General features: G+C 55.8%; 3 protein-coding genes across 9 annotated transcripts in view; 1 reads left to right on the top strand and 2 right to left on the bottom strand.

The window, feature by feature from the left end:
• ZBTB46 (zinc finger and BTB domain containing 46) overlaps nt 1–9841 on the top strand; it is a 38279-nt gene extending 28438 nt beyond the window's left edge. For 4 of the 7 annotated variants that reach the window (XM_048962450.1, XM_048962449.1, XM_048962451.1 and 1 more), the window contains 5 exons: nt 441–613; nt 1939–1990; nt 2081–2392; nt 6291–6466; nt 8523–9841. In XM_048962450.1, the coding sequence (XP_048818407.1) occupies nt 441–613; nt 1939–1990; nt 2081–2392; nt 6291–6466; nt 8523–8903 (1094 nt within the window). In that variant the 3' untranslated portion in view covers nt 8904–9841. Of the gene's footprint in view, nt 1–440; nt 614–1938; nt 1991–2080; nt 2393–6290; nt 6467–8522 lie in introns of those variants that run through there. The other 3 variants (XM_048962455.1, XM_048962454.1, XM_048962456.1) reach the window with 2 other exon arrangements.
• A 2043-nt stretch (nt 9842–11884) lies between these two features.
• SLC2A4RG (SLC2A4 regulator) lies at nt 11885–16749 on the bottom strand. The gene is given in 9 exon segments (XM_048962459.1): nt 11885–13060; nt 13141–13256; nt 13333–13582; nt 13670–13770; nt 14140–14378; nt 14453–14562; nt 15377–15528; nt 16374–16529; nt 16531–16749. Coding segments are annotated over 9 exon segments (1455 nt in total). The 3' UTR covers nt 11885–12948.
• A 1093-nt stretch (nt 16750–17842) lies between these two features.
• On the bottom strand, nt 17843–25035 carry LIME1 (Lck interacting transmembrane adaptor 1). The gene is made up of 6 exons (XM_048962460.1): nt 23895–25035; nt 21121–21272; nt 20640–20691; nt 20481–20568; nt 20010–20395; nt 17843–19746 (listed from the first exon to the last, which is right to left on the bottom strand). The coding sequence occupies exons 2-6, from the start codon at nt 21234–21236 to the stop codon at nt 19366–19368; spliced, it is 1023 nt and encodes a 340-aa protein (XP_048818417.1). The 5' UTR covers nt 21237–21272; nt 23895–25035; the 3' UTR covers nt 17843–19365.
• Between the last annotated feature and the right edge of the window lie 107 nt (nt 25036–25142).

The raw sequence follows: 25142 nt of genomic DNA, 5'->3' as shown, positions 1-25142 counted from the left end.
AGTGGGTGGTTGTGCTCTGCTTCCATCACACCAGCAATGGTTTCCTGCTCACCTACAGCAGGGTTTTGGAATGGAACAACTGTCAGGTGTGATTGAATCGCTTTGTACAACTGTTGGAATTTCCTGCTTGCTAGGAATAGCGTCAAAGCCATATATATCTGTATTTTTCCATCTTTTATAAAGCACTTTGAGATCAAGGCTGCGTTAAATAACTCCACTTTTGAGGTCCAAAGCTCCAGCGTCCATTTCCAAGGAACCTCAGTTACAGCCACACCTGTGCGTGCGTTCTGTGAAGCTCCCGGTGCTGCATTGGCAGCGGTGCTCCCTGAGAGCTGCGCCCATCCGCCAGCAGAGCCCCCAGTGCCAGGAGGTCTCTGCCCGTCCCTGCTCTGAGCTGGTGCTGGTGCACGCGGGTGAGATTCGTTTCCTGTGTTCTCCAGGGCCTGGCACCAACTGGAGTCGTTCCAGGGGCGAAAGTGATGGCAAAGTGGAAGCTGCGTCCCCCCCGCTGCCTGCAGCACACCTTGCCACTCAGAGCCCCCCCGCCAGCTGCTCCTCTGGTGACATGTCACCAGAAGCCACCGCGAAAGGAGAGCTGCCCTCCTCCACCCAGGTAAGATCATGGGGAGAAAAGCAAAGGTGTCAATAGAATCCAGTTATCTCCAGTCAGGAGAGCTTTGAAAGACCGTGGCATAGAATCACGGAATCATAAAGGTTGAAAAAGAGCTCTAAGTTCCCCAGGTTCAACCCCAAACCATCCCACCATGCCCACTGGCCGTGTCCCTCAGTGCCACATCTCCATGTGCTTGAACGCCTGCAGGGACGGTGGTTCTGGCCCCTTAGATTATTGCAGGAGGCCAATATACCACCAATATCTTAGCTGTTCTAAATAAAAAGAGGTCATTTTAAAACTAGAGGTCTGTTAGGGTCAGAGCTGTTGCTACCCTTATATCCCACCTTCTTCCTAACCTCAGTGTGCATTCTAAAAGCTATTCATACTTTTCCATTAATAATGGCATAAAGGTAGCTGAGCTCCCAGCTCTCTGCTGCCCGTTTCTGGTGGTTTGAATATGGGCTTCTTTCAGTGATCTAAGTAGAGTTAGAAGCAAATTGCCATAGGATATAATAGTTGAGTTGGAATGATCCTTACAGATTGCAGAACCACATTATGGTTGGGTTGGAAGGGACCGTACAGCCCTCTCACCCCTACATGGGCTGGTCCTGCACCAGCTCAGCCTGCCCAGGGCCCTGTGCAACCCATCCTCGGGCATCTCCATGGATGGGGCACCCGTACCTTCCTGAGGCATTTCTCAGTTTCTGTAGTTTGGCACTACCCATGTGGTGGCAGCCCAGCTTTCCCCATGCAGAGCAGAGCAAAGGAGCTGGGGCTTCAGCCTGCAGCCCTGCCGCATGGCCCCGTGCTGGGCCACCATCTGCCACGCTGCACACGGGGAAAAAAATCAGCTTTTATTTATAAGGTGGATTAGCAATGCCAAGGGAGCATTGCGTAAAGGGAAGCGAGTTTTGCATGGGCTTTGCTACATGGAAGGAAAGGCAGCTGCGTGGGGCAAAGGGAAAATTTTCCACTTCTTTTGTATTCGGTGGCAATGTGCCCTGGGTCTGCTACTGGTCTGAGTGCGAGCTACAGGTGCTGAGGGACACCAAGAACTTGGTTACCGCTTGAAATAGGCGCATTGGTGGCTGCCCTAAGCAGCAGCCCCGCAGAGCACTGCCTGGTGACCTCACTGTGACAAAGGGAGCTTTGTACGGGTGGTGATGTGGGCAGGACAAGTGGTGAGCTGCGAGCATGGGGCCCGATCACATCACGGAATGACAGAACAGCCTTACAGACCAACTCGTTCCGCCCAGCTGGGGCTGAGCACTGAGGATGGGTGCTTTATGGGCATGCCGTAACCTGAGCGTGCTTTCCATTTGCAGGCTGCTTACGATGGGTTTCTGGCACTTTGGCCATTTGATAACTCTGACTCAGGTAAGCAGAGAGTAAAAATGCTTTAGAAACAAGCTTTATTTTAACCCAACAGCAGTGATTTGTACACACGTGTGTCTGTTTCCGTTTCAGATGCGTGTTTGAGGTCAGAAGGCACGGACGTAACCCACGACAGCCCATTCCCAGACCCAGCCCTGCCCAAGGGACTGACCTGCGGCTTCTGCAGGAGGGTCTTTGAGCGTGCAGAGGAGCTGCAGGAGCACATCCACGGGCACATCTACCAGCACGAGGCTGCCCTCTCCCTGCTGCTCCCTCTGGATGCCCGTACACGGCCCGGCCTGCTGGGCACCGTGCCTCCCGGCCGCTTCCAGTGCGCCCAGTGCCCCGCCAGCTTCACGCTCAAGTCCAACATGGACCGCCACGAGAAGACCATCCACTTCAACTGTAAGAAGATGCAGTGTCCTAGCTGCACCGAGCCATTTCGTGACAAGACAGACTTAACCCAGCACCTTGTGTCTGTGCACTCGATCGAGCGCGCTTTTGTGTGTCTCCTCTGTGGCAAGGGCTTGGGCACACAGAAGAACCTCGCTCGCCATGCCAAGGTGTGCTGCCCGGCCGCTGTGTGTGCTGGGCCTTGCTGCTGAGCTAGGAAAACAAACGGTCTCCTTACAAGAGGTGTAAGGTTGTAGAGCAACTCCTCAAAACTGACCAGGTTGGGTGCTGGTGCCAGACACCGTGTAGCTGCACCATGGTGTGATTGTGGTGTGGACATGTCCTTGGTCAGTCTGCATCATGGCACTTTGGATGCCTTAGTGGTATGATATCCTGCGCACTTATCTTTATGCATCAGTGGATCTCAAAGTGCTTTATAAAAGAAACGGTGATGTTTTCCTGAGAAAATGACATCCCTAAGCCTGTGAGCACGTTAGTGGAATTAATGGCAGAGTTTGGTATTCCGTGTTCTGGTCCCATGCTCTGTTCGTGGTACAATTTGAGCATTTCAGGGTTTTTCAGCTTGAAATGAGGAGCTGTGGGGGTGTGGGGCTGCTTTGCACTGTGAGGTGTTGTCAGGTCTGGGCTTCTGTTTCATCTGAAGGAGAGGCAAAACATTGTTTGGGGCTTGACAATTGCCACAGCGTTGGTGTATTTTAATACTTGATATCATTTTTGAGTTTTTAGAAGTTCTTAGAAAATATACCTGGGTATGGCTGGGGCTTTCTGTGGTTGGGCAAATTTTCCAGCTAATTTATTTAATGTAATTTATGTTAGCCAAGATGAATGTATGCTTTGGAACTTGAGAAGGACTTGTGAAGAAGGTCTCAGCAGTGGTGTGCATAGAAAACCAGGAGTGGTTCTTAGTGAAAGGTGGAAATCCTACTGTAACTCATGTTTTGTGGAATGAAATTATTTATTTAAAAAAAAAACACTGAATGTCTTTTGCAATACATTTACCTGTCAAACCAGGCTGTAGCAGCTGTTAAATGGAAGCAGCATAGCTAAGTGCAGTTGTTCTCATCAGCATCTCTGCTGTTGTGTCTAGTTCACAGTGCATTGGCTTTTCTAGTTCCTTGTCAGCTCGTTAGTTGCCTCATGGTTCACTTTACTCTTCAGTAAGCAGAAAGGTGAGGTAGTGGAAAGCTGAGCAAGAGGAGAAAGTTGTGGCCAAAATGGGTTTCACCTGGAAATGTGGGAGCAGCACAGCAGGACTGTGCACCTGCAGAGGATTGCAGTGAGTTCTGGTCAGTGGCATTTCCTGCTGGTTCTTTGTGTGCCTGTGTGCAAATGTTGTCCCACTGTAACATCAGTCACAAGTCTGGTGTGTCCAAAGGACAAAGGTGGTGTTGAAAACCCCGCCACCGTCCCCGTGGATGTGATGTGACACGTGTGTCACACGGCCATGTTTGCTCCTGATAGACAATATCTGATCGTCCAATGGAGAGTTTCCTAATTAAAAATGTTGGCAGAATCAATTACTTGTAGGTTGTAACTGCATATGAAAACGCTCACGGATTGTTTGAGAGCTTCATTCAGCACAGAGCTATTTCCTTGCAGTCCTCCAGCTCTTTGGCTCCAGCAGCAGTTTCAGTGGTATTTCACTTTGCCTTCCTGCCTTCAGCTTGGAGGTCTTCCATAGGGTATCACCCATTGGGTTTGCATAGAAAACTCTTCTGATATGGTTATTTTTCCAACAGTGCTGTTATTTTTCAGGTGTGTAAAAAAGATCCAAAGCTAAATATGATGGCTCTCTGGTGACCATTAGTTCAATAAAACCAAGGCTGCCAAAGAGCAGTGATGCAGTGATACAGCTGCCCAGGGCTGATGGGTCACTGCCTCTGGAGGTGTTCCAGAGCTGTGGAGATGTGGCACTGAGGAACGTGGTCAGTGGGCATGGAGAGGTGGGTTTGCTTGAACTTGGGGCATCTCAGAGCTCTTCTCCAACTTCGATTATGCTGTGATTCCGTGGCACTGCTGTGGTTGCACAACCAAGCTGTGTCCAGGACTGCTGTGAGAGCAGCGTGCTGCCGATGCGGGGCTGGCACCTGAGCCTTGCAGCTGCCTCGTAAGCTTTTGTGGTAGCTCAGCCATAAAATGGATGATTGATATTCGTGGTAAACCCCCGAGAGCATCTGGTCATTGAGGTACAATCTGGTGGTGGAGGATGTGGAGGTTTTTTGCAGCATTTCCTTCTCCAAAGCGCTTGGCTGTGTAATCCTGGCCCTGGTTGCAGGTACCTCTGGGTTGGTTCTTTCTGAAGTGGGGTAAAGCAAGCTGCTCAGGTGTACCAGTGGGATGTGCTGCAGAGTGGAGTGAGAATTGGGCATTGCATCCTCTGCTCTATCAGCTTACAGCCCACCTCCCCTGTCTGGACTGCCAGGCAGTGGGTTTATAGCAATCCTAGGGAGGACACTTGTTTTTGTGGCTGTTGCAATGCAAACGGTTACAAGATCAGACTGCAAACATATCTGTCACAAATAGCCTTGTGCCATCGCTGTGAACCTTCTGCAAGACTTCTGCAGGAGAAAGTGGGCTCCTTGCCTCTGGTAATTACACGGTGTGTCAGATCTGCTGTGGGACAGAGCACCTCAGCGGGCACCCAGAAACGCTGCTCCGTGTGTCACATGCCTACAGGCAGGTCTGCCGTGTGCCTTATTCCCTCTGCTTTCCTGTCATTGTCATTTATAAAAATCCATTAGCACACATGATACAGCGTACTTATGATGATTAACTACAATTTGCTTTCTTTTTTTCTTCCTTCCTTGTTATGTAAACGATAGATTGCTTTGAGAAGTGGTGATAATTAGGACAAAAATGGGTGAAAATTAACATATGAATAGGAAGCCATAGCACTGTAAGAATTGTAGAGATTTAAAGGCATATCTGTGTGGATGGTCTATCCCAAATTTATAGTGGGTGGATGTCCTCGGGGAACAGCAAACACTCTGTTTCCACCTGCTGCATTTTGCATATTGCACTTCATTGTGTTTGGAGGAGGAAATACCAACACAGCTGCTGTGTGCATTCTGCTGGCAAATTGGACCCCTGGGCTGTCAGTGCTGGATGCGTCCCCCGAGCCTGCTGTCTGTGCACTGCTAAGGAGATGACAAGAAGAAAAGAATCAACAATGTCAGAACGACTTCAAATAAAATTTCATCATTTTTCAGTTCGGTATAATGTGATTTGGGGGGGAGAAGAACCATCAAAGCCTTAGACTTGTAGAGCTGGCTTGTAAGGAGGCTCACCAGGGCCATGCTGTAGTTTGGCACAATGCATTCCTCTGTATTTCTGTATCTGTGCTGCGGTAGCACTAGTTGGAAGCTGGATAATGGAGCATGGACAGTCCTGACCTCTTGTTTCTGCTGGATAAGCTGTAGTCATTGCACTTCCACTGAAGCAGCAGTGGAGCACACACAGGAGACTTGCTTGCAGCCCCAAATACCAGCACAGTGTGGTGCTGCTGCTGGGTTCTGCTGGCTGGTGCTTTGCAAACAAGCGTTGGGGTTTTACATACTGGTATTGAGGGTGATTCCCTACAGTAAATCAGAATTGTCAACAGGTTGCCAGCCTGCTGTTTGCTCCTTAACCAGCATTAGGCAGTGTGTGTTGGGCTGCTCGTGTTTGCGTTCTGCCTCGTTCCAAAGCTGCTCTGATGAAGGCAGAGCTCTCGGCTACAGTGGATATTAATGATATGGTATAAGGACATGGATTTAGAAAACTGCAGGTGGTGAAGGGGTGAGAGTGTGATTTCGCAGTGATCTGATCTAACAGGAAACGCTGAACCAGAGCACCGACCACGAGGGGACATTGTGAAAGTAATCTGCTCGTTTCGCTTGCTCTCTTACAGTCAACGAGTTCACAGTGATCAGGAAGAAATTCAAGTGCCCATACTGCAGCTTCTCTGCCATGCATCAGTGCATTCTGAAGAGACACATGCGGTCCCACACGGGAGAGCGGCCTTACCCCTGTGAGATCTGCGGGAAGAAGTTCACGCGTCGGGAGCACATGAAGAGGCACACGCTGGTAAGGGCTGGGGGCTGTGTGCAGTGTAGAGATGACATTCACAGAACTGGAGGGCTTGGAAGGGACCTCTGGGCATCGTGTCAAGCAGGCTCCCCGGAGCAGGTGGCACAGAACGCCCTGCTGGCCATGCTTTTTAACACGTGCCAGGGTGCCATTGGCCTCGCTGGCCACCAGGGCACACTGCTGGCTCATGGTCAACCATTGGTCACCCATTGGTCACAAATTGGTCACCCATTGGTCAACCATTGGTCACCCATTGGTCACAAATTGGTCACCCATTGGTCACCCATTGGTCACCCATTGGTCACCCATTGGCCACCAGGACACCTGGGTCCTTCTCTGCAGTGCTGCTTCCCAGCAACCCAGCCCACAGGCTGTACTGATTATATACTTCAGGAGTGGGATTGAGGGGATCTGCAAGTTGAGTTAGGTCTCCGTTTCTTCTGCTGGAATCATTCTAGGTCACTGACTTGGTGCTTGGAGCTGGCAGGTCAGGTTCACTTTATTATTATACATGTGGGGAGATGAAAACAGAATCAGAATGTGAATCCATACAGAAGAGGAGTTTCTATCCAGATCTCTCCCTCAGACCATCTTCACGTAGGGAATGAAGGTAGATAGAAAACACCAGCTGGGTACAAATTTGTAGTACCAGAAAAAGTTCCTGAACAACAACGAAAAAAGGTGCAGTGCTGACAGTAGCACTTTGGTTTCATTCCAGTCATCCGTAAGTGACTCCAAGGTGTTCACTGGAGGGAAAAACAAAGACATTTGTTATGTTTAAGTTTGTTGGGGTTTTTCTGTTTGTTTGTTTGCTTGCTTGTTCTGGGAGCACACAACAGAGTTTAGTTCTGCTCGAGTTTGGATGGGAAGCATCTCCCCAAGGGGTGTTGCAGTGAGACTCCAGGCAGCCCTGCTGTCCAAAGCACTCCTTCTGAAAGGGAGCTGTGAAAAGGGGCATTTTCTTATTCTGTGATTATGATTATATCCAAATGGCACCAAGAGCTTCATCTACCAAAGGCGTAATGCTCGTGGCAAACAGAACGTCTGGGATCGTGTGCTTTGCTGGTCTGCTAATCTTATTTCCTTTTTGTACAGTGTTTTGGGCTTAATTGTCAGCTCTCTGGTAAATCTGCAGAGATGAGTGCTGATAGGCATCAAGGGAAAATATTGAATAAAAATAACATAGAAAAAGGAAACAGGTTCAGCACACACAAAAACTTTCTTTTCTTTCAGTTCCTCAGTTGAGAACTAAAGACAAAAGGGGCTATTTTAGTTTCGTGTTTAGCTCAGATCAAAAAGGATTTTTTTATAGCCTTCATATAAGATGTAAATTCAATAGAAATGTCTGTTTTCTTTGAGACAGATGGTCGAAATAAACACAGGGTTTTCTTCCTGAAGTCTTTGCATCTCGGATGGTGCCTCTGTGTGGTCACAGGGTGTAAGCGGTGCTTCCCAGCTGCAGGAGCAGGCAGGAAGTGCAGCCCGGGGCTTGTCCAGCTCTGTGTCCAGCTCTGGTTGGAGCTATGGCTGTGTGTGTGCAGAGCTTCCTTCCTGCTCTGTTTGCAGCATCCCGAGTGGCTGCAAGCTGGAAGTTCCTCTCAAATATTCCCAGCTTGATCATAGGCATTTTCAAGAGGATTTTGAGAACTAGGTGGCGTGACAGTGATAGGACAAAGGAGAATGATTTCAGACTAAGAGAGGGGAGATTCAGCTCAGATGTTAGGTGGAAATTCTTCACTCCAAGGGCAGTGAGGCTCTGGCACAGAACATTGGGCGCCCCATCCTTGCAGGAGCCCGTGGCCCTGTGCACCCTGCTGTGTGGGAGCCATCTCTGTCCACGGTAGCAGTTGGAGCCCTAAGGTCCCTTCCAAGCCAACCATGCTGTGATGACATGATTTCCCACTGTACTGCAGCGTCACAGAGCAGAATTACTGTGAGGGGCTGACGTTGCACGACGAAAGCCTTGGTCAGCAGAAGGGCAGCTGAGCAGCCCTCACGCAGCCCTCAGCCCAGCTCCATCACTGTTAACCCTTCTGCTCCTCCCCTTCCCCAGGTGCACAGCAAGGACAAGAAATACGTCTGCAAGGTGTGCAACAGGGTGTTCATGTCTGCAGCCAGCGTGGGCATCAAGCACGGCTCCCGGCGGCACGGCGTCTGCGCCGACTGCTCGGGGCGCAGCGTGGCCGGGCATCTGGAGCCCAGCGGGGCCGAGGGGTCCCCCGAGGAGCTGTACCCTGGGGAGGGGGCGTACATGGAAGACCCGGATGACATCAAGGTGGAGGGAGACGAGGAGACGGGAGACGACGATGACATCAAATGGAAGGATGACGTGGGCATGGCGCACGACGACGTGATTTTGGATGACGACAAAGACGTCGACTCCTCGCAGGAGAACTCTGGGGAGAACGACAAGGATTTTACCTGGATTTCTTAGGGATCCTTTTGTCACGTTCTGTTGTTTGTAGGGGGAGGGAGGGCAGGGGAGGAAGGAGTATGTTGCAAAAACTACATAGCCTTGTTGTCGTCCACGTGTGCAAAACTATTTGTGTTTTCTAAACGAGTCCTGCTCTGTTCCACTTGGATGTGTGTTAGCAACACGGCCCCGCCGCCTGCTGTTCCTCCTCGATCCTGCATGGGGATCCTAGGGGCACGTGCCCCCGTCCCAGCCTGCATTGAGCTCCAGGAGATGTTGTGTCCGACGTTGGTTTTGGGTGGTGCTTAACACCTCTTCTATGGATTAACATCCCAGCAGCAGTGGAATTGCAAACTAGAGGTGGTGGGAACGAACGGGCGCACGTTTCCGAGGGCTTCCCCTAACGATGCAGGCCTTTTGCAAGTTATTTAAAGAGGGTTTTTATTGTTTGTTTTTTTCTTACCGAGCCAAATAGATCAAAAGGCAAATGGGATTGCAGCCTTACGATTCTTATCATAAAAGTAGATTTTTAGCTTCCAGAAGGATCACCATCAAAAAAGATGATGGCATTTCTAGGACCCAGCGGCGTCGTACCCGTGTCCTGTCTTCCAGCCTTGTGTCTCCGTGCCCACCGATGGGTGCTGGCATTTTCAAGGACTCTTTGCTATAAGGACACAGGGAATTGTCCACCTGTCGGCGTTTTCCACTGATATTTTCACTTTCCTCCCTTTGCTCAGCTGCCTTTCTCACAAATATATGCAAACGGTAGAAAAAGCGAGACCTTTAGGATGAACTGTGAAACACGGGACGCCGAGGTGAGGAGACCCAAAATCCTGCTGGGATCTCACCTGGGTGGGCTTCAGTCCATCGTTGGTAGGTGTGAAAGCTATTAAGGAAACCCTTCAATCTCAGCTGCACTGGTTTCATGTAAATTTGCAAATAAAATGTTTTTATGAGAACCAGGTTTCTCTCCTGGCTTGTCTCAGAAAGGTTTGGGTGGCTCCGAGTGGCTGGATGCTCCGTGTCCATATGGAGCGTGGCTGCCTGCTTCCAGCCCCGAGGAAATGACTCGCAGTGCGCTGCAGGGGTCCTGATGGGCGAGAAGACATCCGTGTTACCTTTCACCTCTTTGCTTCTGGTGCTTTTTTATAAAAACAAGGCAAAAAAACAACCTGAAAAAGCTGAAGACCTCGCTCCTTCCTCGCTACGGAGCCGTTTTCTACGCTGCCTGCCACGACGCTCCTTGAAAGCTGCCGCCAAGGACAACCTGGTGCCGCCGGCCAAATGACTCCAAGGTGCTATTCATTATCCTCCGATGGTGGGAAAGGATCTCGGTGGGGAGGGAGCTCCTTACAGGTGCTGGTTTCGATGGCAGCGTGGTTCTGCTCGGCAAGAAAACAGGGTTTGTGGTGCCCTCACCCCCTCCGGTCCCTCGGGGTCGGAGCTGCTGGCTGCCAGCCCTGCTCTGCAGTTCCATGCAGAGGTCTGTGCGCGTCTCTGTTGGCGTTGTTGCACGTTGGGGATGGGGTTCAACGTGTCCAACTGCTGCCAGCTGTGCTCATCCCTGTGTGCTGCAGCGGGGGGTGGTGCAGAAACACTGAGCTGCACAGACCTTCGTTTCGCATCGTAGCTCCACGTCGAGCCCCACGGCCGTGTTTGGGCAGACAAAAGCAATCCCCCTGTTCTACCATCAGCCTTCACTGCCGTCCTCGAGGCCCCAAAGCTGCCCCAGCCCCGTGCCAGGCAGCTCTCGACTCCCACAGATGTGTATTTATTGTCGGCCCTGTCAATAGGAGGGGATCAGTGCCCCCACTTCTGTGTAGACAAATGCACACAGTACTACAGATGGCTGCAGCTTTGCTTTGATATGTAAATCTATTTAAAAACAGAACCTGTACACCCAACCCCTGCCCCCTTATTTTCTGTGACATTCCATCCCACACCACAAGAGCTGGGAGCCCCCATCCCCCCTCAAAGCCCAGGGTGACCTCAGCTTTGCTTCGTGTTTGGAAATGTTTCCCATTTTTCCTTTCCTTTCCTTTTTGGACATGGAGCCCAGCAGCACCACTTGGATGCACTCAGCATTGAGGATGCGAAAGAAAGAGGTTAAAAATGACTTTAAGAAGGAAGCTCCACAGAAAAGCTAACAGTGTGTCAGCATCATCATCCAGCACCACTCCTCTCTGGGGGCTGCACTCCGTGTACCAAACAGAGCCGTGCTAAGAGCCACAGCCCCCTTAGGAAAGGAACTCCATGCAAATGCAACAACTGGAATCCTTGCAGTCTTACCAAGGAGCTGAGCTTCTTTCAGCTCATCCTGCGGCTCCTACGAAAGCCATACAGAATGGTTCTCTGTACGTTTCGGTTGCCCTGCGCTGTGTTTTGGGCTCCTGCCTTCGTTCTCAGTTCTGCGTAGTCCGAGTGCTGTGTGTGTGCTCCCACCTCTATTTATTTTTTCAACGTGCTTTAAACCTGCCTGCAGAAATCAAGCTGAGCAGAAAGAGGGCGGCGTTCCAAGATGATGATGGTGAATTATTTCCTTTAGCCGGAAATATTCTATATTATAACTGACTTCATAATGATTATTATAAAACCTGTGTTTGTATCCAAGATGTGTTTAATATTTCGGGGGAGGAGATTTGGGTCTCCGAGGTCAGCAGAGGACGTGGCTGTGTTGTACTGACTCCCTGTCAATGTAGTTCAGCTGGCAGGGCCTCCCTTTGGTCTCTGTCTGCCTGGCACCCAGAGCTGTGCCCTTTGAGTGTGCATACATTGTGATGGGACTTAGCGTAGACATACGTGCAGAAATCAATCCCTTTCAATAAACTGGGGGAATTGCTGCTAACGTTGCGTCTGGTTTTTCTGTGCTCTCCTCGCTCCCTGCCTGCAGCTGGCTCCCAGCCCTCCATCAGCCCTTCCCCTGCCTTTATCCCGCAGGGGATCCCCCTGTTGGGGTGATTCCATCCCAGGGGGCTGCAGCAGGACCGACCCCCCCCCAATCCATCCCCCACATCACACAGCTCAGCGTCATCCTTTAAAAAACAAAAAGAATCCAAATCTTTTATTTTTTTCTCATGGATCCGACCCATCCCAGCACCTCCCCGACCCCATTCCAGGGGCACCCAATGCAGGGACCCCAAAACACCAGGCAGAGGGGAGAGGGACTGCGCCTGGGGAGGGGACACAGGGACTGGGAGGGGACAGGAAAGGGGCGAAGGCCAAAAAGCCCCTGAAGTTCCCTGGGCTGGAGGCATTGCAGCCCGGAAAGGGTTTGGGTAAGGAGGGGGGAAAGGGGGGGAAAGTATTTAAAAAATAGGAATTTTCATATATTTCATTTAAAAAATAAAAACACACAAAGGAGAGGGGGGGAAAAAAAAAAGGGGGGGGGGGGAAAAAAACAACACAAAAAAAATAAACAAAAACAAAACAGAAAAGGTCTTTGTGCAGTTTGGCTTAGTGCAAATGGGCGCGTTCTGCAGGCACTTCCCGGAGCGCGGCCCCCAGCAGGAGCTGCTGCTCCCCAGGTACAAAACATAGAGAGAAAAACACGCTACAAAGAGTAAAAACCCCCGCGGGGTGCAGGGGGGGCACCCAGTTGTGCCCAACAGCCCCCGGTTAAGGCGAGGACAGGGAGCAGAACCCACCCTTCTCCCTCCCCTCCACCCCCCCAAGCCCAAAGGCACAGCTCATCCCAGCAGCACACGGCCCCCCCCCCCCCCAGCAGGGATATGGGCTGCAGGCAAGGGGTGGGGGGCACGGGGAGGGTTAGCTTATTTTCCGAGGATAAAGAAAGGGGGGGAAGCTCTGTGTTGGCGTGGGGGGGCTGTGTGCATAAAGCTCGGGGTGGGGGGGAAGGCAGGGCCAGGCCCAACTGTGCGTGGCCCCCCCAAACCCTACAGTCCTCCCCCCAACAGCGTGGGGGCTGTTCCCTGAGTCCAGCCCCGGGGGGGAGCGTGTGTGTGTGTGTGTGTGTGTGTGTGTGGGGCGGGCTGGGGGGCGCGAAGGCACCTCAAGTGCAAAATGTGCAAGAAGGAGAGCTGGGGGGGCACGGCGGCGGCGGCGGGGCTCAGTCGAGGAAGCGCTGACAGGCCTTCTTCCAGCGGCACGCCGTGCACCACAGCTCCCGGTTCTCCATGCCGTACACCTTGCGGCACTTCTTGGCCTCCCCCCGTGGCTTCCTGTGGGGCACCGCCATGTCACTGCGGTGTCAGGGATGGGAAGGGCAGAGGGGATGGCGACACAAGTGACACCAACTCACCTGGGGATGGTGGGTGGCTTCGGCAGCGTCGGGGTGGGCAGCGCCGGCGTCCTCAACCCGGGTAAAGGTAGCCCTGGGGGCCGCTTCTCCCCAGCTGTGGGCCCTGAGGGGCAGCCCTGGGGACGTGGCAGCACGTCAGCACCCATGGGCGCACACAGCGCCCTCGTGCACCGCGCTGCACCCCGGCCTCACCTGGTACGCGTGGTCAGTGTGGACGTGGCAGAGGCCCGGGGGTGGCGGGGGGCTGCGGGGGGAGCCCAGAGGAGGCTCAGGGCTGGGGAAGGGCGGCAGCTCGGGGCCGGGGAAGGCGGGCGGCACAGAGGAGGTGGGTGAGACGGGCGTCAGGCTGGAGAGTCCATCCGTCAGCGAGTCCACGTCCACGTCCAGCTCCGTGTAGTAGAAGTCCTCCTCGCCGTCGCTCTGCTCCAGGTCGGCTTGGCGGCTGTGGGGAAGCGGGGTTGGGCTGGGGGTGGAACCCCACGGTGGGGGTTGTAGGGTTGGGGGCTCTGGGTGCTGCCCCAGCGCTTACCCCAGGTGCGCGGTTCGGATGTGCTTCTGCATCCCTGAGGAGCTGCTGAGGACCTTGCCGCAGCTCTTCCACAAGCACTTGAACATCACCTTGGTGGAGTTCTGTGGGCAAGCGGGGTCAGGACAACAACCCCAGCCCTGTCCTCATCCCCATCACCATTCCCATCCCCAGTGCTGTCATCCCCACCACCTTCTTCATCCTCAAACCCGCCATCAGCCCCGTCCCCAACTCTAACATCAAGCCCACCCCCAATCCCGCTCCCAACCTCATCCCTCCCCCCAAGCACTTCAGCTCCAAGTCATCAATCCTTACAATCATCTCCATTTCCAGCCTCACCACCTCCAGCCTCAACCCCATCATCAGACTCATCCCCAAATGCACCATCGTTTCCAGCCCCAACTTCATTGTCAACCCCATCATCACTGTCATCCCCAACCTCATCCCCGTCCCTATTCCTGTCCCCATCCCACCTTCCTCTTCCGCGGGATGGGCTCTCCAAACATGAAGTGGGTGCTGTCAGGTTCTTCGGGGCCATCATCTGGTGGCAAGAAGGCACTGGGGTCATGGCTGGAGAGTGGGGGTGAGGGGGTGGAGGGGGTGGAGCGGTCGCTGGGGGGGTCCCAGCTCCATTCCCCGCTGGTGTTGCTGCTGCTGCTGCAGCTGAAGGACATGGCTGGTGTCTCCTTCCAGATCTCACTGCCAAGCTCTGCTGCAGAGAAGGAAGGTCAGCTCTGTACCACACACCCAGGGACAGGGGCGCGGTGTCCCACAGTGTGCTCTTACCTGGGCCAGGAGGTGCTGGGGGGTGGCCGAGCCCCAGTGGGCTGCTGGAAAGGCTGGTGAGCACTGCGGCTGCCATCACCTCATCGATGCCTGCCTTGCCTGGGAGCTTCCTGCCAGCGTGAGCACAGGGGCTGTGATGATCACAGCCAGGATCCCCCACCGCTGCTCCTCTGTGCCCCCCACCTCCCACCAGGGTTCCCACAAGCCGCGGAGGGGAGACGGACCGGCACTGGGAACCCCATGGGCACTGACACCTGTGTTGTGCCACGTGCAGCTGAGAAACCAGGCTAAGCTCAGCTGGGGCCAAACAACTTCCTGAAGTGGAAAAAAAAATTAAGAAAAACTAAAAAAAAATTAGAGAAAAAGAGCAAAAAAAAAAAAAAAAGTAGTGAGCAAGAGGTCAGGAGCAACAGAAGCCATTTTGCAAGTGTGCCCCAAAGCTCCAGTGGGACAAAGCGGGGCAGCCCCGGGGAAGGGCTGTGGGGGGGCTCTGCTGCCCCTGAGGTTGGGAAAAGCACTGAGAAATCCAAGTGGGGATTTTTTATTCCACCGCCCCAAGTCGCGGAGCCGTTTGAATTCGCGCCTCCACGCAGAGCCGGGCGGATCCGGTGCCGGTGCCAAGCAGCTGCCGCCCGCCCCGACGGCTCCGGTTACGGCACCGGGCGCTGTGCCACGGCCGCAGGCTCTGCTGGGAGCCCCCAGGGAGCAGCGACGGCCTCTGAGTCCACACGGAGGAAGGGGTGGGGAGACCCACACGTCTTTATCCATGCGGGTGAGAGGAGCGCACCGGCCCGTCCGCACCCTGACCCACCTCCATCCTCATCTTCGTCCTCATCCCCGTTCCCAACCTTATCGCTGTCCTCCCCAACCCACTTCCGTTCCCGTTCCTGTACCCATCCCCATTCCCGCCCCGTCCCGCCATACCTGTGCCCTGGCAGGGGGATGCAGGCTGCGTGCAGCGCCAGGCACCGCTCCAAGCCCGCGTCCAACACCCTCAGCACCGCCTCCTGCTCGGGGGGCTGCAGTCCCAGCGGTTCCCCCAGGCGTCGCAGCCAGCCCCGCGCCCCGGGCAATGCCTGCAGGGAGAGGGCGGCCGTCGGGGGGCTGATCCCACTGCTGGTGGATCCCAGCCCCATGAGATTCCCCAGTCTCTAAGGTAGGGAAGGAGTTGGCAGCGTTGAGACAGATTGCGGTGGGATCCTGCATGTCCCAAGTGGATCCCGAGCAGATCTGCCAGCTGGGAAGCGATTGGGATCCAGCAGGATCTCCACAGGCACTCGCTGTGGGATGTCAGCACCCAATGGATCCCTCTGTGGGCAGATCCCAAGGAGATCCAGGGACGCTGTGCTGGGCAGGGCTGACATCCTCCAAAGCAAAGCAGCGGATCCCTTTGGAGCAGAGCACCGGGATCCTACAGGAATCCCCACAGTGCTGTGCAGTGGCTCCCTCCTCACTTGGGAGATCCCAAAAGGATCAAGCTGGGATCCGGTTGGGATCCCTCCCATCCTTCCCACCTGGGCCAAGCCCTAAGGGCTGCGATCCAGTCGGGATCCATGTGGGCACGGGCTGGTATCTCCAGCTGAGCCAACCGGGCACACATCGGGCTGCAGCCGGGATCCACCTCGGATCCAGCCGGGCTGCGGTCGGACCCACAGGCCGGTTCGCGGGGTCACCGAACCCTCCCCAGCCGCTCCCGCCAGAGGCTCCGGGGGGGGGCGTGTCCGCCGGGCGGCCGCCAGCGGGCAGCAGCGGATCCCTGCCGGGGGCGGCACCGCAGAACGGGACAGCACCGGGGAAAGGGGGGGGGGGAAGAGCCGAGGGGAGCCGGGGGGTTCCCCTCCCCTTCCCCGCCGCGCCCCTAACCCCTATTTAACCGCTGGGGAAAGTTTTCTCGCTGTCATCCGCCGCCGCCCCCCGGTACCTGCGGGGCCCCGTCGTTCTCGGGCGGGAGGCGGCGGCGGGCGCGGCGACGGCGGGCGGCGGGCGGCGGCAGCAGCAGTGCGCAGGCGGCGGGCGGCGGCGCGGGCTCCATGCGGGGCGGCGGCGGCCGCGGGGCCGGGCCCGGCGCGGGGCGGGGGGGGAGCGCTCCGGCGCGCGGCCCGGTGTCGGCGGTGGCCACGCCCCCTCCCTGCCCCGCCGCTTTTTCCTATTGGTTCCGCCGTGGCGGGATGGAACGCGGCCGCCGGGAGAGCGGCTCCTGATTGGCTGAACGGCGCTGCCACTTGGCGCGCCGCGCCCCGCCCCGCCCCGCCGCGCACCGGCCCCGCCGCCGCCACCACCGCCCCCGCCGCGGCCATCTTCGAGCCGCCCCGCCCCGCCCCGCCGGCACCGGCACCGGGGGAGGGGGCCGAAAAGCGCCGTGGTCCCTTCACGGCCCTGCGGGTTGAGGGCGGCCCCGGGTGCCCCAAGTCAAGGGGGACCCCCAAAGCGGTGCCCCCGCCCCGCGATAACGCGCTGCGAAGTTGCAGCGACGCTTCAAAGCCGCAGGGCTGAGAGCTGCAGGGCCCGACCGAGAGCCGCACCTCCGAAACAGTCGCACGTACCCCGAAAAAAAAGTTGCTGCCGTCAAAAAAGTTGTGCTCTCCACAGCTGCACCCCCAAAATCAGAGCGCTCCCCTTCATCTATAGCGTTCCCCAATAAGTTTTGCTGCCCCCCTCCCCCAGATTCTGCAAAAATTGGGAGTCCCCTCCCAAAAACCCCCAGGGAACCCTGGAAGTTGCAGAGCTCCTCCATCAGCCATAGGGTTCCCTGGCAATCATAGGGCTGCCCCCAAAGTCACGCCCCCTCCCCAATTAGAGGAATCCCCCTAAGCCACAGCACTTCTGCAAAAGAGCAGGGCCACCCTAACCGCGTCCCCCCACCCATAATGACAGGGTGTCCACTAAAAAAGCTTTGTTACCAGCCAGGATGAGTTTTGGGGTCTCCCAAAGGCTGCAGGTGTGCACAGGGCTCTAGGTGAAACCTGTGTTCACGAGATGCCCAGAGCACTTGGCTGCACAGGGTGCGCTGGGGGGCCAGATGGCATGGGGTGCATGTGGTTTGTGGGGCGGTTGAATTTATGGGGGGACACAAGTGCTCAGGCTGGCACGACCCACATTCTACTTGTGGGGCTGCGAGTGCTGGGTGCCGCCCTGGCTCTGCGATGTTTGATTTGGGGTCTGAAGGTCAGGACAGAGTCCGTGCAGATGTCCCCCCTTATGCAGCCCCCAGCAGCCCTACGTGTGCTGTCCCTGAGTGTCCCCTCATCCCTCTGTGTGCAATGAAGAGGGCGGCCCTGGGGCAGTTAATTAGCAATGATGGGGTGCAGCCACCAGGGGTTGGGGCAGCAAGGCAGGGGCTCCCCCAGCCACCACCCCCCCCCCCCCCCACCTTGGGTTAATGGTTAACAGCAGAGCGATCGAGCCCACATTGTGCAACTGAGCACCTTGGGTGCATTGCACAAGGGGGGTGTGGGACTATAGGGGCTGTATAGTGACATACAGGCCCTATGAGCTGTGCTGGGGTACAGAGCCCCCCAGGTGGGGCTGGGGGCTGCATGGGCAGGAGAAGGGTATGGGGTGCAGCACCGGATGGGGTGCAGCAGAGCATACAGCACCATGTAGCATGCAGCACCGCATGGCATGCAGCACTGCACCGTACAACATGCAGCACGTGGTGGGATGGGGAGTGGGGTGGAGAAAACAGGGGTGGAGAAAGGAGGGGGGATCGGGGGGGATGGAGAAAAAGGGATGGAGAAGGATAGGGATGGGGAATATGGGGAAGGAGAAGGAGGAGGGTGGAGAAAAGGAGACGCGGGGAAAATAGAGATGCGGAAAAAGGGATGGGGAAAAGAGGATGGAGAAGGTGGTGAAAATAGGGATGGGGAAAATGGGGCAGGGACACGCAGCAGCTCAGCAGCGAGCCCACGTGCGCAGCATCCCCGCGCCCCGCCCCGTGCCCTTTCCTATCGGGCCCCCATCTCGCAGGGGGATGGGCCCGGCTGTGCTCGATGCACGCTGCGGTTTGGCACCCGGTTCATCTCAGCGCCAGCACCCCGTTCCTCCCCGTGCACAGGGCGTAACGTCCCCGGCATTCTGCTGAGCGCCGTGTTTTCGGTTTTCAGCTCTTCGTCTGCTTCGATCGAGGGCAGAATCTGGAGGAGGCGGGCGCACAGTTTCCTTCCTTCTTTCCCTCCTGTGCTGCAGCATCAGGGTAGGCAGAGCCCCGGCTTTGGCACCGCTGTGACACGACCCTGCCTGGTCCCACTGCGGCAGCAGCTGCTGGCTGCAGCCATGCAGGTGTTTTGGAGCATCGGTGCAGGTCTGGCACGTGACTGTGAGCCCGCCACGGTGCCACCACGGGTGAGGGTTTGGGATGGAGTTTAAAGGTGTTTTCTTACCAGCAGGACAAATGATAAAGCAACGGGTTTGTAGGATGCTGCTCATGGAGGTGTCACATATGCCCAAAAGTGATGGAGGTGGAAAGTGCCAGGGGACAGTGGGGACGTGCAGCCATCCCATAGTAACCTCGGGGTCACTGGGAGATGGAGTGGAGCTGCTCATGGCTCCCACTGCTGGAAGGGCCCCATTCTGCTCCAGCATCTCTGCAGATGGGTGAGCCAGTCCTACAGTCCATGCCTGGGGCTGCCTCATGGCAACGGCCCCAACCCCACCTGGAGTTCCCATGGAACACCAGAGGTAGCACCAGGCATCCCACCAAGCCCACCCGGCTGGGGCACCTCAGTGCCAACCTGCTGGCACCAGGTGGGACAGGACAAGGATGCTTAAAGAAAAGTAACTCAAAATATATACAGAGCTCACATATGGCACAGCTGTGTGCCCGTCCCCACCTTGCGGGGCAGAGCCTCAGTGCCCAACCTCCATCCATCTGTCCATCCATCCATCTGTCCGTCCACCTGCCCGCCTTAGGATTGCTATAGGTTGGTGATGTACACCTGCAGCCCATTGGCAGCGGTCCAGCCAGAAGCTCCCCGAGATTCCCCTCCCCACATATCACCAACGCTCTCATAGAGGTTGTCCTGCTGGGAAGGCTTCCCCGGCCGCTCCCGTTTTGCTGCCTTCTTCCAGCGAACGTCCACAGCCTCATAGTCCGGCTCAGGGCCACGTGCAGCCCAGGCTCTGTCATTGATGGCCTCATAGCAGGGCTCAGGGGGGGCCGTGGGCCAGCAGGCAGCTGGGGGAGGCTCCTCGTGGGGTGGGGGTGGCCGCACGGATCCCCCGTCCCTGGGGGATGCTGCAGGGCCATGGTTCCTCTTCTTGGTGGCTTTGCACACTGTTGAGTACATATCTTCCAGCTGTGGAGGGAAGGGAATGGTCTGGAGATGGCTGGAATCCCCCCAGGTCATCCCTAAGCCCTAAGGTAGGATGATGGCATTGCCATACCCATGGGAACCACTCTTTGCGTCACCCAGGATAGCGCTCGGTTCATCTCCTACCTGCACCAGGGCTCCATCCCAATCCCCCAGAACACAGTTGGAATAGTAGAATATCCCATTGCATGCCCTTCTCTGCACACGTGCATTACTGGAGTAGTGTTATGGCCCCCCCAGTGCCATACCTTCAGACGGGGCGCATCGCTTGCACCTTCCCAGCACTGTGGGGCTGCAGAGGGTCCCACCACAGCCCCCTCCTGCTCCTCTGGCACCGTCTTCTTCACCTTCCGGATGCAGGCATAGTCAGCAGCCCCTTGCCTGATCCGAGGGGGGGACGCTGGGGTCCCAGTGGCAGTAGGTGCATCATCCCCAACCATTGCCAGGCACTCGTAGAGCGTGTCTGGGGGCGCACGATGCGCTGGGGCGAAGAGCAGGTTGGAGTAGGTCTGGTCGGGAGCTGCAGTCTCAGAGCTGGGGATCAGGGGCAGCTGGCGGTGCAGGAGGACGGAGCTGTGCGGGGAGTCAGGAGGCAGTGAGGAGAGGGGGAAATCCAGGCTGGCCGGGCGCTGGTCTGCAGGGAGGAGATGGGACATGGTGTCACTGCACTGCAGCACAGGGTGTGTGGGGTGGGATGCTCGGGGGTCGCACACACTCACTGTTGTCCTTGGCCTTCAGGCGGTACAGCTCATGGAGCCTCGTGTCCGACTTGCTGAGCGAGCGCAGCTGTGTCTGTCTGAGCAGGGACTGCAATGGGGAAATGCACGCTGTCAGGGCAGGGCACCCAGAGCTCCCCCCAGCCCTGCCCGTGCCCTTACCTCATCCACCAGCTTCACGCCGTCTGGAGGGACCTTCTTTCTCCTGCCGTGGCTGTGGGAGAAGTGGGACTGAGTGGTGGTAAGCGAGCGGTTGTCTGGGAGCTCGACCCAGCTCCAAAGGGAATTGCTGAGCAGCCCTCACCCCAAACCCACCCCCTGCCCCTCCACCACACTGCAGTGGAGGCAGTGCTGCTGGGGGCTCATGCACATCCTGCACCCAGCTGGGTACACAGCTCCAGTGCCCAGGAACCCTCAAAACCCCATCAGTGTCCTGTAAGCATCCCCCAGCATTGCCCCAACGTTCACCCACCCGATGTTCATCCACTCAACATCCACCTCCAGCATCACCACCACAGCCTCGCCCCCAGCTGGGACCAGCTTTTTTGGGTGCAGGCCTTCCCCCTCGGTGCACACCAAGGCTTCAGCAGGGATCTGGGTATGAGGAGCAGCCCTAAAGCACACAGCATCGCCAGGCACGTACCGTCGGCAGGCAGCACACAGGGTGCACAGGTAAACCAGGCCTCCCAGCAGGGCCAGTACAGCGAGGGCCACCAGGGGTGGGGGTCCCAGCAGCCCCTCATTGTTGGTCACAGCCATGGGGCACCGCTTCTGTGAGTGCTGCAGGGCTGAGCTCTGGGGAGAGAAAACATAAGTGGGGCCGTGCATGGGGACAAGGCTCTCTGCATTTGATGCCCGGCGCCCTGTTCCCTGCCAGGACCCCACAGTGCGGCTGTTGGGCAGGGGGCTGCCCAGATGCTGCAGGGACAGCCACCAGGGATTGTTTTCTATCCTGCTGCTGCCTTGCTGGAGGCTCTGCTGCTCCGGATGTTGGTTCCTTTCAAAAAAGGAGCAGCACAGAATTCATCTCCCATGTTGCTTTTGAGATCTTACAAAGGAGAAGCCCCAGAGGCACCTCAAATTATCAGCACGCTTTGGGGATAGCAGGGCTGGGCAGTGACCACGGCATAGGGTCAGAAGAGCTGGAAACCATTTGGTGGGGTCACGTAGGATGCTGGCAACAGCCCTGCTGACAGCACCATCACCGCGCTGGGGGCCATGGTGTGACTCAGGGACGCACAGAGAGGATCCTGCTTCTCAGAATGGAGGAAAGCGGAGCAGTTCGTGGCAGCCACCATTCACCCAACACCAGTAAAATCCCAAGGCATCATTCCTTTCCCTGCTCGGCCACTGCTGTGCTGCCAAACTGCCACCACATCCCCAGCATTGACGTCACAGCGGCCGCTCTTTGCTCTGCACAGCCCAAAAAGGCCCTCGGGTGTCAACGTGAGAACTTCCCACACCTTCGGAAACGTCGCTGATTCAAAGCCTTCACCCCCGGAGAGCAATTATTTCCATGTGGAAATGGAGACGGGAGGTCGGAGGCACCAACCAGGCTGGGCAGACCGGCTCACATCAGAGCTGGGAAGGAGCTCCTCTGCCTCCATGGTGTTTTAATTAGGCAGCACCGCTCGCTGTCTGAGCACGCATGGTTTGTTACCTGCAGCGCTCCAGACAGTCCCTGCTGAACTCGTTTGGCTCATTACAGAGGATCAGAGGCTGCAGGGGTGGCTGCACCCGGGGCAGCAGCAAGGGAGAGGTGCTGGCACTTAGCAGAGCGATACGCAGCAATGGTGGCTGGAGGTGAATGGGGCTTGAAGGGAAATCTTCTCTTGCTGTGACAAGCACATGTGGGGACGGCTCAGCCCACGGCCATCCCCGAGCTGTTCGGGTTTGAGAATGAGGTTCTCCAGCTGAAGTTAACTCAGAGCTCTTCTCCTGACCTACTTTGGCCGCCCTCTCCACTGTGCAGGAGGTCTGTGGTTGCTCCTGTTTTTGACCTAAAAAATGGTCCACTTTTTACACTCTTTGGCACGTTTGGGTTCTGCACTCATTGGGAACAGCCCCCTAGGGACAGGGCGCTGGTTCTACCAATTACCAAGAGTGACCAGTTGGAGACCCAGCACTGCCCAATGCTCAGACCGAGCAGGCGTGCAAGACAGAGATTCCAATCAACTGCAACGTGCAGCTCAGCTTCCTGCTAATAAAGCCATGGATCTCCAGGTTCTGGGGCTGCTCTCAGGGCAGGAGCTGCAGCAGACAGCATTCCCACCAGCCCCACTGCTTTGCAGGTGGCTGCAGCTCTGTGGGCATGACATGCACCGGGGAATCGCCCCATCTCACGATGCCTCAGCACCAGCACTGAACCCGGTTTCTTACTCCAGGATATGAGGGTTTTTCAGCTCCAAAAGCCACGTTACAAAAAGCTCGAGTTCCTCAGCTGGGCCTCATGACAACGAAATCTGATTTCCTGTCAATTTAAGTTCTGCTGCTGACGATTTTGCCCAGTGTGATTCATTGGGGCAGATAACGCTGCACCAACATAACATAGGAACAAGAGGAGAGTCTGCAGAGCTGCCATGGAAAACACCATGGTGCTTCTCATCCACGATGGCCAATGGGGCCACAGCCAATGCAGCATGGTGCCCTGGGGATTTGTACCAAAAAAAGCCCCACCAAGCAGAATTAGGGGGGTTTCAGTCCCCAGGTGTGGAAAGGGAAAGCCTCGTAACCGTTAATCAACAGCACTCAGCCTGCCCAAGACAACGGGATGCCATTAATAAAGCTGAAGAATATTTCCAAGGAGGAGCAGGCACGAGTGCTCAGCCCCTGCACTGCGCTCCTGCAGCTCTGAGAGGGGTCCTGAGCTCCCATTGAGATAACTTAGAAAAGGGCCAAAAACATCTCTAATGCCAGACCCGAGCCTTACAAAGCTTGGATGAGCACTAAGACCCAGGACTAGCAACGCAGACCAAAGCATGCTCCACGAGGGGATGCAGGAGGTGTGTTTGCCCAGATCTCCTGGCTGCCTCTGTGCCCCACGTTCAGCACGGTTCTGCATCGTTTCGGATTGATGAGAGGCTGTTTCAGTGACACAAGCCTCCATAGCACCCTTCTCACAGGAGTTCAGCGTTTCCCCCCAGATGCAGTCAACAGTCCAAGCCCAAGCTGCTGCGTTTGAGACCTTTGCCTCCTTTCCCATCCCCAGCACCACACACAAACCCCGCACGGCTCCCCGCAGCTTCACCCAGCAATGCTTCAACTCCGCAGCACTGAAAATAGGAATCCTGCCTGTCCAGTCTGGCTGGCTGCAGCAGCATCTCTGACAGCACTGCAGTTCCCACACGGATTAAATATTTTCCAGCCCCGGTTTAGTCGCAGATACGTTTACCAGGCAAGAAAGGGACCATCACTTACTTTGCAGAACCTCAGAAACTGGTGAGCGTGAAGAACAGGAATCCAGCCATGCCTGCCTCCTTGCCAGTCAACTGAGAACTTTGGCTCCTTTAAACCACAAGCCTGCTCCTCATCAGGGGCTCCCAAACACTCCGAGCATCTCGATCCAAGTTCTCCCACTCTTCAGCTCATTCTCGGCAGGCAGCTCTGTGCAGATACCATGCAGACCACAGCTTCCTGACCTGCAGAGCTTGTTGTTTCACCCAGCAGCAGGCTGGGCTTCTCCCCGCCTTGTCTGCAAGCAGGCTCTGCAGGCACCCAGCTCACAAGAGCACCCTCTGCTGCTCTCTGCTCCTGTAGAGCTGGTTTTGGAGCCAGCTGTGTCTGCAGGTGAACATAAGGAAAGAAGGGGTTGCCACATCTTGCATTACCTTGCAAACAAGCAGTGCCTTAAAAGGGCAGAGAAAAAAATAAGTAAATATTCAGCAGGGATGTGCACTGGGTGGGAGGCAGCAGCCGCGTAAATGGAAGTCTGAAAAGTGGAGCTGTGGGAAACCACAAGGGGTGAAAAATACAGCTCAACAGAGACACGGGGCTAATCCACCCAATTGTGAGATGGAAAACACCCAACAGCATCGGGGCACAAAACAAACCCAGGAGTTCCTCTGCCCAGCTCATCAGTCACGGGCCACTCCAACAAGCAGCCATGCTAAGCCGGCACATTGACTCTTGTCACCACTCAACACTCGTGTGTGGGAGCTGCAGACATCGGGGAGGGCACTGAGGAGCCATTGTTAAAAGCCTGAGTTCAACCCAGAGCGTGGAGGACACGAATTGAGAACAATGGAGAGACTGCAGCCAAACTGGTGACAAACAGACGGACGCCATGTGCTCCAGGCAGCCCACCACCTTTCACAGTGCCCATCACAGCAGAACCCATCACAGCAGAACCCCACTGCTTTCCAGGAGGAAAGAGGCACGCTGAGAGGCTTCCTGAAGATACCCATCTTGTTTATTTTGGCTGTTGCTCTTTGTTTTCCGAGGTGTGCCTGCAGTAACGCTAAATCACATCTCCACTCTGATGGTATCTCCTTCAGCCTTAGGTTTTCTGGTTAGCTTGGCAGTGAATCAGACAGGCCTGGCCCCACGAGGTGATGCAGTTCTGCCCAAGCTGACAGCTTCGTAATTTTCTCAGGAACAGATAAAAAGGTGGCATTAAGGAAGCAAAGCTTTCCATTAGACAAAAAAAAATAACTCAGAATAAAAGGA

The sequence above is a fragment of the Lagopus muta genome, chromosome 16 (assembly GCF_023343835.1).
Source record: "Lagopus muta isolate bLagMut1 chromosome 16, bLagMut1 primary, whole genome shotgun sequence".
Lineage (NCBI taxonomy): Eukaryota > Metazoa > Chordata > Aves > Galliformes > Phasianidae > Lagopus > Lagopus muta.
Note: the sequence above shows the minus strand (reverse complement) of the source record. Positions and strands in the feature narration are given on the sequence as shown.